At 44.5% G+C, this 13,150-nt stretch overlaps 1 protein-coding gene across 1 annotated transcript in view; it reads right to left on the bottom strand.

Annotated features, from left to right (window-relative positions):
* The window catches only part of DSCAM (Down syndrome cell adhesion molecule), an 853,542-nt gene that overhangs the window by 839,834 nt on the left and 558 nt on the right, over positions 1-13,150 (bottom strand). The window contains exon 2 of the mRNA XM_010835014.1: positions 13,055-13,138. Coding sequence (XP_010833316.1) covers positions 13,055-13,138 — 84 coding nt within the window. The remainder of the gene's footprint in view (positions 1-13,054; positions 13,139-13,150) is intronic.

The raw sequence follows: 13,150 nt of genomic DNA, 5'->3' as shown, positions 1-13,150 counted from the left end.
TAGTCATGTCTGACTCTATGACCCTATGGACTGTAGCCTGCCAGGCTCCTCTGGCCATGGGCTTCTCCAGGCAAGAATACTGGACTGGGTTAGAATGCCCTCCTCCAGGGGATTTTCCCAACCCAGGGATCACACCCGGTTCTCCTGCATCGACAGGGGGCTTCATAACCACTGAGCCACCTGGGAAGCCCTAGCATCCATAGAAAGCACAAAACCAATATTGCATTGTAGGCAAGGCTCCAAACTATTTAACTTAGTGTTCCTCAACTTCAGCATGTTGACATCTTGGGCCGGACAATTATTTGTCATGGGGGTGGGGCAGGCAGTCCTGTCCACTGTAGGGCACTGCCTACCCACCGGATGCCAGGGGCATTCCCTTCTCCCCAGAGTTGTGACAACTCAAAGTGTTTCCAGATTTTGCCCAATATCCCCGAGAGGGTGACACTGCGCTGGTTAGAATGCTGATTTAACTCAAGAACACAATTTGTCAGGAGCATTAAAAATGATCAAATCATAAGAGGAGGGAAGGAGTCTTTTATTCCCATCTGCCCAAAATAATGAGCCTAAAATAAAAATTCCACAGAATTCCATGCAGTTGATATCTGCTGTCTCTGGTTAGAGTTTTATAATAACTCATAACACCTATTCTTGTGCAATTTGGAAAAAATAATTATAAATACCAGCCTCTCCCCATCCAGGGATCTCTAGAAATAAACAGCAGGCTTCTACAGGCAACCCCGTGGGGGACCCTCCCAGGCTGAAAGAACACCATTCCTTGCTTTCGGACTTCAGTGTGTCCTGAGCAGCTGGGGGACCAGAGCAGTGTACCCCACTCATTGATGTTAGGGCAAACCACCTGTGACTTAGTTAATCAACAGAGACAGGAAAGGCCCCTAGACCCCAGGGAAATATCACTTTCTTTCTACATTCTCACTGTATGCATGAAAGCCCTGATTATTTGCTCCCAGTATCTAAGGAGGGCTAGAGAGAGGTGAAAATGATTATGAGTGAATAAATACAGAAGGCCCCTCCAGTTCTTGCAAATGCATCTCCACTTACAATAGATTCATTGCACTGCCTTGGCCATTAGTCGGATGGTACCTAATCATGTTTATTCTTATGGAGAGATGTTAGAAGCCTAAGGGAGAAACACTCAACACTTATTAAAGCCTGCAATAAACACCTCCTATGGGTTAAGGTGATTTGTTTTAATAATAAATCTGAGTCACACCATCTGTCATTTAAATTTTCCTAAAGAAAGTATTCAACCATTTACAATTACTCGAGAAATCTCTTGAAAGTTATTAAACTTGATGATAGAAATATTTATGACCTTTTCCATGGAGGAGACATGGAAAAAGGTTGACCTCATCTGCACAAAATTTAAAAGAGAGCAGTCTGTCTAAGCTGTGGAGGCTGTGAAAACTCCAAATCAGAGAGGAATTGTGAGCTATTTTAAACAGATACCTTCTTCTATGAACTCCCTTGGCAGAGCTTGTGACTTCTGAACCCAAAGCCCTCCCTCCTTTTTAAAGGAACAGAGGTGCGGGGGCCCTTTGTTGCACAGAAGCAGTGTCTACCCTAATTCAGGGACTTATGAGTAAGCAGAAATTACACTTTTTCAGCCCACAATGTCTTTCATACTGCTTTTCTTCTAAAGCTAAAAATCAAAACAGCCGCTCTGAAAGAATAATTTCTATCATGAATCACAATAAAATTGCCCAAGGTTTATAACATCCAACTTGTTTCAGATGCCTAGGAGGGAAAGTTATTTTTAATATTATCTAAAATAAGATCTCAGGACACAAAAATTTATTTTTAAAGGTTCTGAATTGAGGCCTCTCTCCAGCACACGTTCATGTCTATTTTAATTAAAAAATCAAGGACATGGAGTTTTGAAAAGATTATTCTGCCACTAATAACTGTCCTCAATTTTATCATACACATGACAAGGTCTAAAATGAATATATGTCCTTATGTACCATTTTCTCTTTTTATGACAACCCAGCATTAATGACAATACTTCATATGACAAACACAGTCCACTTGGGGTCATTTACCTAAAAGAAGGGAGCAGAGGTCAAGAAAACCCCAATGAGCAAACGATCCCCAAGTCCCTTACTCCTGGCTTTGGAAGGAGTTTCTGTGCCCTGATATGGGAAAGAAGGCATGTGTGATGTTCCCAGGTTGGCACAGGCAGAATCTCAAGCTGCAAACAGACCCAAATCTGTCTGGCCCTGGCACATCTCTTAAGCTTTTTCAATATGATAACCCCAATGGTTTCCCACCATTGATCTCTTGCTGGGAGATCATTGAATGCAGTTACATTTAGGCTCAAAAGGTTTCTCTGCCAGGACTCCAGCTGCTAGCAAAGAAGGGTCAGTATGAGAAAACACCAATAGAACCAAGTCCATCAGCATAGCACATGCTAGCAATAAACCTGGATATCAAATATGCTAAAACAATAAGGAAAAAATTATGTACATGCGTATACACACATATACACATTTGGATACAAAGAAGCAGTCAGTAGATATATATATACAGATGATTCTCAAGCTGCGTGTATGCTAAGCTGTGTTTGACTCTGTAACTCCCATGGACTGTAGCCTGCAAGGTGCCTCTGTCCATGAGATTCTTCAGGTAAAAATACTGGAGTGGGTTGCCATTTCCTCCTCCAGGGGATTTTCCTGACCCTGGGATCAAACCTACATCTCTTACCTCTCCTGCATTGCCAGGCAGGTTCTTTACCACTAGTGCCGCCTGGATTCTCAAGCTACCAGCATCTAAATTAGAAGTCCCTCTTTGGGATCACAAGTCCCTCTACTCAGGGTCTTCCCTGTTACCAGCCCCCATGAGTAACTCTCCCCAAAGCTGTCCAAATCTTTGTGGGAGTCAGTGAAGCCCCAGCCCCACATACGCATGCCCTCTCAGTAAATCACTTCACAAACAAAGCTCCCCAACAGTGCACTGGGGGCCATGAAGCTTTATCAGGTCAACATTCTAGCTATTGTCTGACTGACCCTCTACCTCCATCAGGGGTTGGGCAGTCTCTTCCCAAGCATGCTTTTCTGGAGCTGGGTTTCACCACCTGGATAATAATAACACAGAGACTTCGGCCTGCACACCCCAGAACTGTTGAACCAGACCCACCGGTGATCAGAGCTGGAAACTATACAACCAGCTAAACAAAAGATCACATGAGCCTTACACATAGTCAAGCTGAAGGTCCCCTGGGGGAGGGAAAAAAATGGCAAAAACACATATCAGAGTTAGATCTCAGGAGCTTTTCAAACTGCAGACTGCAAGGAGATCAAATCAGTCAATCCTAATGGAAATCAACCTTGAATATTGGAAGGGCTGATGCTGAAGTTGAAGCTCCAATACATTGGCCACATGATTCAGGGAGCCGCCTCATTATAAAAGACCCTGGGAAAGACTGAGGGCAGGATGAGAAGTGGGTGGCAGAGGATGAGATGGTTGAATAGCATCACTGACTCAAAGGACACGAATCCGAGCAAACTCTGGAAGACAACGAAGGACAGGGAAGCCTGGAGTGCTGCAGTGCCTGGGGTCACAGAGTCGGACACGACTGAGTGACTGAACAGCCATGATAACAACAAACCAGTCTCCTGTGAGAGGCTCATGGGAGAAAAACCATCTAGGAAATGTCCAAACTTCCTCCCTGACCCAGCCTACTTGCACTTTGAGAACCAGTAGCCCTGATCCTGGCCTGGAGGCACCATAAACTGGAACATGGTTCAAGGCATCCACAGACTGGCTTCCGGTCAGCATGGCTCTCTCCTCCCCACTCACAAAACTGCTGTCTGGATATGGGAGTCCCTTCCTCCGTATGCTCGGTCTTCCCATAAACCTTAACTTCCATGGCCTCCAGGCACCTGATATCCCAGAGGTCTACAGGGAATTCTCATCTTCCCATCGCCACTGATGGGGTGGCAGAGTGATGTGGCAGTGTGGGTGGGAGGAGAAGAAGGGGTCTCTTGTGATTCCAAGTCAGAGCGGGTGGTGCTCAGTGATATGAGATCTCATCAGACATAGATGAACCAACTACTGATCAAAGTAATTACACCAAACAAATATGTCAAACAAAAATTTTCTACCCTCGTTTCTACATAAAAATATCCACCAAGCCTATTGTAAAACAATAGCCACCAAAGATTTGATAGTTATTGATCTTGGTGAGTCATAACATACGCACGTACATGACTGGTAATTCACCACCCTACTCATCTTCTGCCCCCATGTCAAGGTACCAGAGAGGCACCTGCCATCTTTGGCTTTAGCAACTTGAATCATTTATGAAAGAATAATTCTGTACCTTAGAGAGCATTTCATATGTTTTACACATTTCCTTTCACTGGCCGAAGAACTAGACAAATGGCTACCCTTTGCAGGAACCAGCTGTGACAAGGTGCAGGAAGGGTGATAAAAAACACTACCATGCCCTGTCTATGGAGTCAAGTTGCTCATTTCACTAATAATGTCAGTTGTGGTTGTTACCGTTGGGGTCTTCAGTTCATTCCTGAAGTCTCCCACGTAATATTACAAAGCATCATTATTTCTACCCTGGCAGCTACAAATCAGTTATTAAAAATGCTCTACAGCTGATATTAAGAAATAAACATGGTAATTAGGCAGACTGGGACTTGGGGTTTGGGGTATCTTATGGGAACTCAAGATCAAATCATGCCACAGTGGGGCTAGAGTGGAGAGAAGAAATGAGTCTCAAGTTTCCCTAATGAGAAAGTGTGTTTACTCAAAGGCTTCCACAATAGAGCTCAGGTATACATTAAAAAAAAAAAAGTAAAATTTAAAAACACAGCAAATTGCCATGGTTCTAATTATCTTCATGCTTTGCCTTTCTCTTACAACATAATTGTAAAAAATTACCCATCGCCCTGAAGTCCCTGTGATGAGTGATAAAACAGGTCTCATGAGAAAAATCAATGCTTTCTTCAATATTAGGAAAAGGAATCAATGGTAAGAGTCTCCACTGCCTTCAGCCATTTCAAGCGACATAGCTCCACAGCGTGTGACATAGGCCATCTCGGTCAGCATCCAATGGACCAGGAGCCACGCACAGAGGCTGGTTCATCACTCAGTCTATGAGGATGGAGAAGATGCCTGGGGACCCTGAGGTCATCGGCTTCTTCACTGAGTGTTATTTACCACCAGTGTTGTTTTGCAGAAGCATCCAATAATTTGAGATTCAGGTATCCAGGAAAAAAAAAACTATAAACTGACTTCACTGTGTTAGTATTAATATTAATGCACAGTGAACAACAAAAAGGCTTCCTTAAGTTTTCTGTAAAGCCAAGCTTAAAATTGTTCCCTGGTTCACCATTTTAATATCAAAGGAGGCAAGGCTCATATGAACCAAAATCTGCAATTAATTCATTCAAGCCTCTTTCTATCACCTCATCAAACCTGCCTGTTCTATAGTCTGGGAAGATGGGCTACAAAATATCCCCACTGCATAGATATTTCTTCACAAAATTAAAAAAAATAATGCCTTTCACGTATCATAATCTGGGGTAGCTCTGGCTTTTGTTCAGATGTTCAACCTATCTACAAACCAGCAGCATTTCAACACAAATTCAAGGATTCTATCATTAATAGAAAACAATGTATACTTGGGGCTAGTAAAACCAAAATACTACCCAGAACAAATGCAGTCTTAGTAAGGAAGAGTATTTCATTCCTAAGAGCAAGTGTGTTCATTTGTCTTTGTCTGGGAACGTTAATGTCAATCAAGTCAGCCTGCATGACACGGCCGAACCCATCTGGACTGGCCAATTAGAAGAGTATATACCACAATTTTTTAAATCTCAAAAATGTAATATCTGATTAACATAGAGGAGCCTGCAATAATCACAAGATCCTAAACGTGAACACTTCTCTTAATCGCTCTCCTTTAAACATGCATGTGGATTCACTCTTCTATCCTCTGCTGCTGAGCATCTTCAAAAAAGGCGATGCTCACTGCAAAGTAAGCATCTGTAGCAGCCTTGCAAGTTCAACATGCTCCCTTCTCTTCATTCCTCTGTTCCGACCTACCCAAGCTCAGTTTCCAAATAATACAGATACTGGCTCCCCACCCCCACCTCCCAAGTCTGACATGGACTGAAGTCCTGAGAGCATTTCAAGAAATGCTTTGAACTCGTTCAAAGCAATTTCTCAATATTTCTGCAAGGATTGGTGTGCTTTACTTTCCCCTCCAAAAGAAAAAAAAAGTCTCTAAGGTGCTGGCAAGGTAAGGGAAGCCCACATTTCCTATGGAGGTGATCTCACGTTTTCAATTCTTTCGCTTTTCCAGCCGCTGCATTTTAAAACAGTTTCCTATAAATAGGACTGCTTGCTCACTCTTAAATCTTACTCACTGTCTTCTGCGTAAAAATAACTTAAATAGGGATGCAGGCAAGATTCATTAATCCCTGTCATCCTTTCTCTCTATGTAGTAGCCTCTTCCCTCTTCTTATCTCATCATCTTTCTTGTCAGCCCCATTTATCCCTCTCCATTACGCCAAGATATGTATTTATATAACACAGGAGGCTTAAAGACCCAAAATTAATCCAAATGAATGATTTTTTTAATTATAAATATTGATAAATATAGGATAAAGACAGATCTCCAAAAAAATCAAACAATGATAAATACTGTAATCTCCAGGACACCTTATTCTTGTATTGGAATACAAATCGCAATTTTAATGTTAAATCATATTCCTTTCATGTTACTTTGACAAAGGAACCAACTTTTACATTTGGTTCTGCTCCAAAATAAGAAAAAAACACAGTGATGAGACAGACACCCATACATCAATAGAATGCTTAAGAAAACAGTAATGTGATTTTTTTAAAGACGATTAAGGCCTAAGAAGCTGAGCTTCGTTTTGATGTCCTGGGTGGCTCTTTGATGGAGAAATGAATTCCCAGGAACCCCTAGGGAAACTTATGTGTCGGTTTGATGTTTCTGACTGGCTTTCAGAATGCGACAGGGCTTTAAACCTCGAATAGGATGTTTGAATCGTGCCACTTAGCCGTGTACACTTGAGAACAAGGGGTCCGATGCATTTATTGACTTATTTTCTGTGACACTTGACCCAATCCAGGTCACAAAGAGCACCTAACGTAATTACATCGTTGGTATGTAACTGTGATGAGGTCCTATCCCATATTCCAAATGTGAATCCAGTTTGGAAAAGAGAAGAAAATGCCCCAGAAGCAGTTTTAGAAAATAAACATTTCTAAAGCCAGGGAGTCAGTATATCAGACAAGATGGCAGAAGCCAAGCAATCCACACTGTTGCTTTAGTGCGTTTCCCATCGTGGCTTATACAGTAGAATTAGAGATGCGGAGAGAGCAGAAGCAAACAAGGACAGCAAGGAAGGACAGACGGAGGCATTAGAGAGAGGCAGACGGGAGGGAAGAGGGATCGGAGGAGGGGAGAAAGCTCTGCCCATCACTCTCTCCCTTCTTTCTGTTGGTCAATGGACATCTGTTTGTAGTCACCCTGCAAGCACTTCGCTCTGTGCTAAGGACACACGCTGACATGGTAGGAGCCTCGCATTCCAGTAAGGGAGGCAGACACTAGCCAACCAAGCACGAAATAAACAAGACTTACAGATTACCCTAGACACTATCAAGGAAATGCCCAAGGTTTCAGGAAACAGCATAATGCAGGAATCTAATTTTGAGGGGGAGGGGGAGCAGGTCTCTGAATCCAGTCTTTCTGAACCTCCTGACCAGATGCTATCTAACCTCTGAACCCAAAACCGGTTATCAGCACCAGCCGGGTGGCGCTGCCCTCGCATCGCGAGGGTGGACCGTGAGCCACCGACCGAAGGAACTCAGAACTGCACAGTGGGTACAAGTGGGCTGCTGGAACCTTCCATCCTCATGTCTTATCTTACTTAACCCGTAAATTCAGCAAGGGGATGCAAATCTGAATGTTGCCATATTTTGCAAACATTAAGGAACAGAACATAAGTATGCGGGAGGGGTAGGAGAGATAAGATGAGAATTTAAGATGAGAATTTCTGTGCTGGGTACTCTGGACTGTTAAGAGTTAACACGCGGTCCAGGCGAACAGGTGATGCCCAGTGTGCCTGGTGGAGCGAGGTGGGGTGGGGGCGGGGGGGGGTGCTGGGCTCGGAGCCCTGGTCAGCAGGGATGGCCGGACTGCAGAGGAGCGGCGTGCCGGGCTCACCCCTGTCCCCAACACCCGGAGGCGGGGTGGAGAGGGGAGAAGCGGGGACACGGCGGTGGAGACGCCTCCGGAATGACATTGGAAGGTCAGCCAATCAGGCGCGCTGCTGCGCCCGAGCGGCCACCTCCGCCGACAGGAGGCGCTCGCGGACCAGGCTCCCCCGCGAAGCCGGAGGGGAGGGGGATGCGAGCGCGCCCTCCGCGGCCCCCCCTCCCAGTCCGGACACCGCCTCCCTGCTTCTCTGCACCTCCTGGGTTTCAGTAGATTGCTACGGGCCTCCTGGGGAACGTTGGGAACAAAGACTGCGGACCCTGCCTCGCCGGCGGCGGCCGTAGCCCGCGCATCGATTGCTCCCGTTGGGCTGAACTCCGGACCGCTGAGGCTGGACCAGGCGAACTTAAGATGCCGTGGGGAGGAAAGGCTCCGGCCGCGGCGCTCAGCCCTGCGCCTCGGAGGCGGCGAGGAGCCTGCGTCTGCCCGGCTGAAGGCGGCCGCACCAGTCTTGTGAGGTTTGCCGCCCACTAGTGTCCTGTGGCAGGGACACAGTTGACATGCAGGTAGCACCACCTCGCCATCTCCCCATTTCCCCGGCCGCCGGTGCAGCCAGTCCCCGGAGCCCGCGTGAGCGCAGGGCGGTGCCGCGAAAATGCCCAGACGCCGCGTCCACCAGCGAGCGCCACGGGCCTCCCCGCTGCCCCGCCGAGACCCCCCCTGAGACCCGGCACGGGGGCGTGCCGACTACTCTGCCCTACCTAATGCTAACTGTATTATTTCCACTGCCTATTAATTATTTATGAGGCGCATTCATAATCTCAGCCGTAGAATTCAGCTCATTTTGTGAAATCTGGATGCCGTAGATTTTATGAATGCATCCACTGGGACGATCCACCGTTTTCTTTTTCCAACATCAATTTCCAGTTTCCTGCTGTAGTCTTAGGTTTCTCCCTATAAAATGACCTTCCCTATGTATTTTTCTCGCGCGCGCTCTCCCTCTCTGCTTTACATGAAGGTTCAGGGCCCATTGCACTGAGTCTCCTTAGGAAATATTCCTTGCATCTCATCCAGACACATCAATGATAAAGCACTCTGACAGCTACCTGGAGGTCCAGGAATTAGAGATTTAGATTGGTTTCCCCTCCCCCCTCGGTCACCATTATTTCCCGGATCGGCCTACCAATTCTGCCCAGTAAGTCACTGAGTCTCCGAGGCAGCACCAAACTGCAGTCACACCGAAGTGGCATCCAGGAGACAGTAAGAAGTGGAGGACTGGCTGGCATTTAATAAAGGTCTGCATGGGATTTTGTTTTCCCACGTAGGGCATCTTGTAGGGGCACACAAGCTCAAGAGACCTAGAAAATTTTTCTGAACCGTATAATTCTTGGGTAGAATTTAAATCTGCTTAATAAAAATGGGAGAGAGAGATGAGGAGGAAGCCCTGGAATTATTCACCTGGTAACATGTTTTTTTCTTATTTCCGCATATTTACATAAATAAACATCAACTTAAAACCCTGAAGGTGAATTTGCACTCATAAATGCCTGCTCCTAAATTTAAATAAATACAAGTTTTTGGTCCATAATTCCCTGTGGAGATGACAGGGGCTGCTGAAAGGCTCTGCAGAGCCCACTTGCCCTTTGACAAACACCCTTCTCTCCCCAGCACCCACTGTCTCTAAGCTCCACAAGCTCCCTGAAAATGGCAAAGCCCCGTACCGCATGGCTCAGGAAAAAAGATGCTGTCAGGGACATATGTGTACCTAACAACAGAGACACAAGGGTACTCGCAAAAATGTATTATACAGAATAAATCTGCTTATTAGTCATTATTCTGCTTGTCTGAAGGCCCACCTATGCGTCTAACAAGAACAGTAAACTAGAATGTTCTCCCCAGGGTTAAAGCCAAGAGAAACTGTGATAAGACACAATGCAGTGTGATCCCATTCCAAGGCAAGGTTGTGAGATGTATCTACATATAGGGACTCCCCCTTCCCTGGCTCTGTAGCTGAAGCTCCCTCAGAGTATTTCCAGAACATTTTGGGACAAGTTGTCTGCTTTAAAGCATGATGACTGCACCTGATCAGGTGAGGTAATTCATTCAAGGGTTTAACCCATGAAGGGACTGTTCTCTGTTTTACCCCCAATACTGTCTGCAACCTGTTCAGCAATGATGCTTTCATTAAGGAAAAAAAAAAAATGTACATTCCATTACATCTGTAGGAAAAATGTTGTTGTCTATAGTTAACATGCAGACACACTGTGGGCTTATTTTATGAGTACCCCAAAATATCAAACTGCATAATCTTTCACAACTAGGCTTTTTTTTTTTTAAATCATGTCAGACATTTTGATGCCTGAGACCTAGTAGTAATTGGTTCTGGTTATTAGAATTCATAGATCTTTTATCACATACATTTAGAATTTTTTTTTAAATTAAGGTAGGCCAAAAAATGACAGTCATTTAAAAAAAAAAAATCTCAATGTTTTTCAAGTCTCATTCAGTTAGGTAAGAACCATTTAATTTCACATTTTGAAATATGGTCCTATGAACAAACATCATTCCAAACTGGACTCTTATTTCATTTTGACATGACTATATATTTTTATGATCCTTTCCACAGTATGCATTGAACATCATTCCTTGAAACTCCTTAAAGTTAGTTCCCCCCACAAATGAAAGAGTCCAAAGCTCTACAGTCAGGCCTTTTTTTTTTTAATGCCTCATTTATAAAGAGAGGGCCATTTTTATATAGAAGATTCCATATCCTTCTGGATCACAACATGTAATACAGCAAAGTAAAATTTTCATTTGCATGTGCAGTCTATGTCTCATATTGTGAAATCTATGTGTATTCATTATAGTATCAATAATGGTGATTATTAATCAATTTTAAGGGTCCTGAAAAAGGTGTAAGAAGATAAGGCTCATAAGACTCGATATAAATGCACTTACATAGCCTTTGTACATATTGTCCACCAAGTAGATTATTTGAGGTTTTATACAATTTGCTCATTATTTTAGTAAAACTAATTCCAAAAAAAAAAAGTCACACATCTCAGCATCTCTGTCTCAGAGACAGCACCAGACCTATTTCTGTCATGTACAAGTATGAAACTGTAGAACAGATACCAATTGACTGACAATCAGAAGCACAACCTCTTTGCTCATCCTGGAATACATACTTCCCAATAGGGTAGAAATGATGTTTCATCCCAGAGCCCAGGCCTTTCTGGGGAACCCCAGGGGTGTATGCCCTGACAGGTGAGACAGGCCATCAGGGCTCTGTGGCTCTGAAACATGTATGTGAGCATTTCTCTGTGTTCCCTGAGTTCATGTTGGCAGAGCAGCAGAAAGGGCCGCCTTTCCTCATGCATCACCACACATTAGCTCCAGCAGATCTATCCCCCTAGGTAAATTCCCGCGAGGCTGCAGAGGAGGCATAGTGCCCTCTGGGAAAGATGGGTGTCATGTCAGAACTTGTTGCAATTCTTTCCTGCTAGGAAATCTCAACATGAAAGTTTTGAACACGTTGCTTTAGGTGATATTAGAGAGTGAAGTCTCCTTAACGTTAATTTCAGGCTTCCCTTCTCACAGTCTTCCCTTTTCTTAGTCATCTTTTTTCCCCTTAATTTTACAAAGTTTATGCATTTCCCCTGGCCTGTCAGTGTGTTGATTTTTAAAGTACTATCCTGGTAGGCAAAGAAAATGCACCTCAATGCAGCTGACACTCAGAGCTGCCCTGTGCATCTTTCAGGAGAATCTTCCAGCCTCCCCTTGGCTTCTGGTATTTTCTCACAAGGGCGAGATTTTCTTTCCTTCTACCCCCTCCCTCCCACTTCCTCCCTTCTGGGTAGGGGAGTCTGCTTAATGGTTTAATTTTAACTGTCAGCAAGTCATACATTTTATGCAGATTTGTGTTCTGAAATTTGAAATGGGAATTTCAGCTGTAGCTACTCCCAGGCAATGCCAAATGATAACAATTTCCTCTCCTTCCCAAATGAGAGGAAGCCATTCATACATGCGAGTTCATATTTACAGGGTGACAGGCGACTGAAGGTGCAGTCACACTTGCTAATTGGATCTGACTCAGTCAAGAGCAATAGCTTTTCAAATATCCAGGAAGAAAGCATTTCAAGATAAAATATCAGATCGGTATAAGGAAAGGAATGCTATTTGCAATAGTCACGGATTTCATTTATGCAACTATACAGGTGTTTTGCAGAATTTGTCAACATTTCAGATGATGTAATGCTTATCAGTGCATATTTTTACATAAATGATGGTGGGGACTCTGTAGTACCAAGAAGGTTGGGGGGGGGGCGGGGGCGGGTAGAAGGACAGATCTTTCTTAAAGGCTTCTCTTGCTGCTGGAGATGAATTGCAGCAGAATTAAAGCACATGTTTTAAAAGCTTAAAAAGCTTAGAATCTGAAGGCAGACGCTCTGAAATGACCCTTCCACCTGCCTGCACTTGGAATGCCATGTACCTTGGAGGCTGTGAGGTGTCCAAGTGGCCATCCTACCGTCTCTCTTCTTACCAAACCTGGTTTATTCTGAATGAGGCAGCTAGCTAGTATAGGAGTTAGCTCGAGCTGTCACTTTGCTAGGTAAGCGCCTTTAAATGATTACAGAGCAATTTTTCCCCCGTCTCTCTTCATTGCTTCCTCTCCTCCCCCAAAGAAATATAAATAATATTTCTTAAAAATAAAAGCCTGAAAATGTCAACCCTGTTGGGGGAGGAAAAGGGAGAGACTTCGTCCATGCATCCACTCCCCCCACAACCCGGTCCATCCAAGAAATGAAATTCATCACAAACCGAAAGGCTCACCATTCGCGAAGCTCTGGAACAAGGAGAGGGCCAGTATCCACATGCCCCTGCTGCTCCCCGGCCTCCCGCGAGCGCCGCGCCGGCCTCGCCCCCCGC

The sequence above is a fragment of the Bison bison genome, unplaced genomic scaffold, assembly GCF_000754665.1.
Source record: "Bison bison bison isolate TAMUID 2011002044 unplaced genomic scaffold, Bison_UMD1.0 scf7180017864037, whole genome shotgun sequence".
NCBI lineage: Eukaryota > Metazoa > Chordata > Mammalia > Artiodactyla > Bovidae > Bison > Bison bison.
The sequence above is the reverse complement of the archived record's forward strand: the minus strand, read 5'-3'. Positions and strand labels throughout refer to the sequence as shown.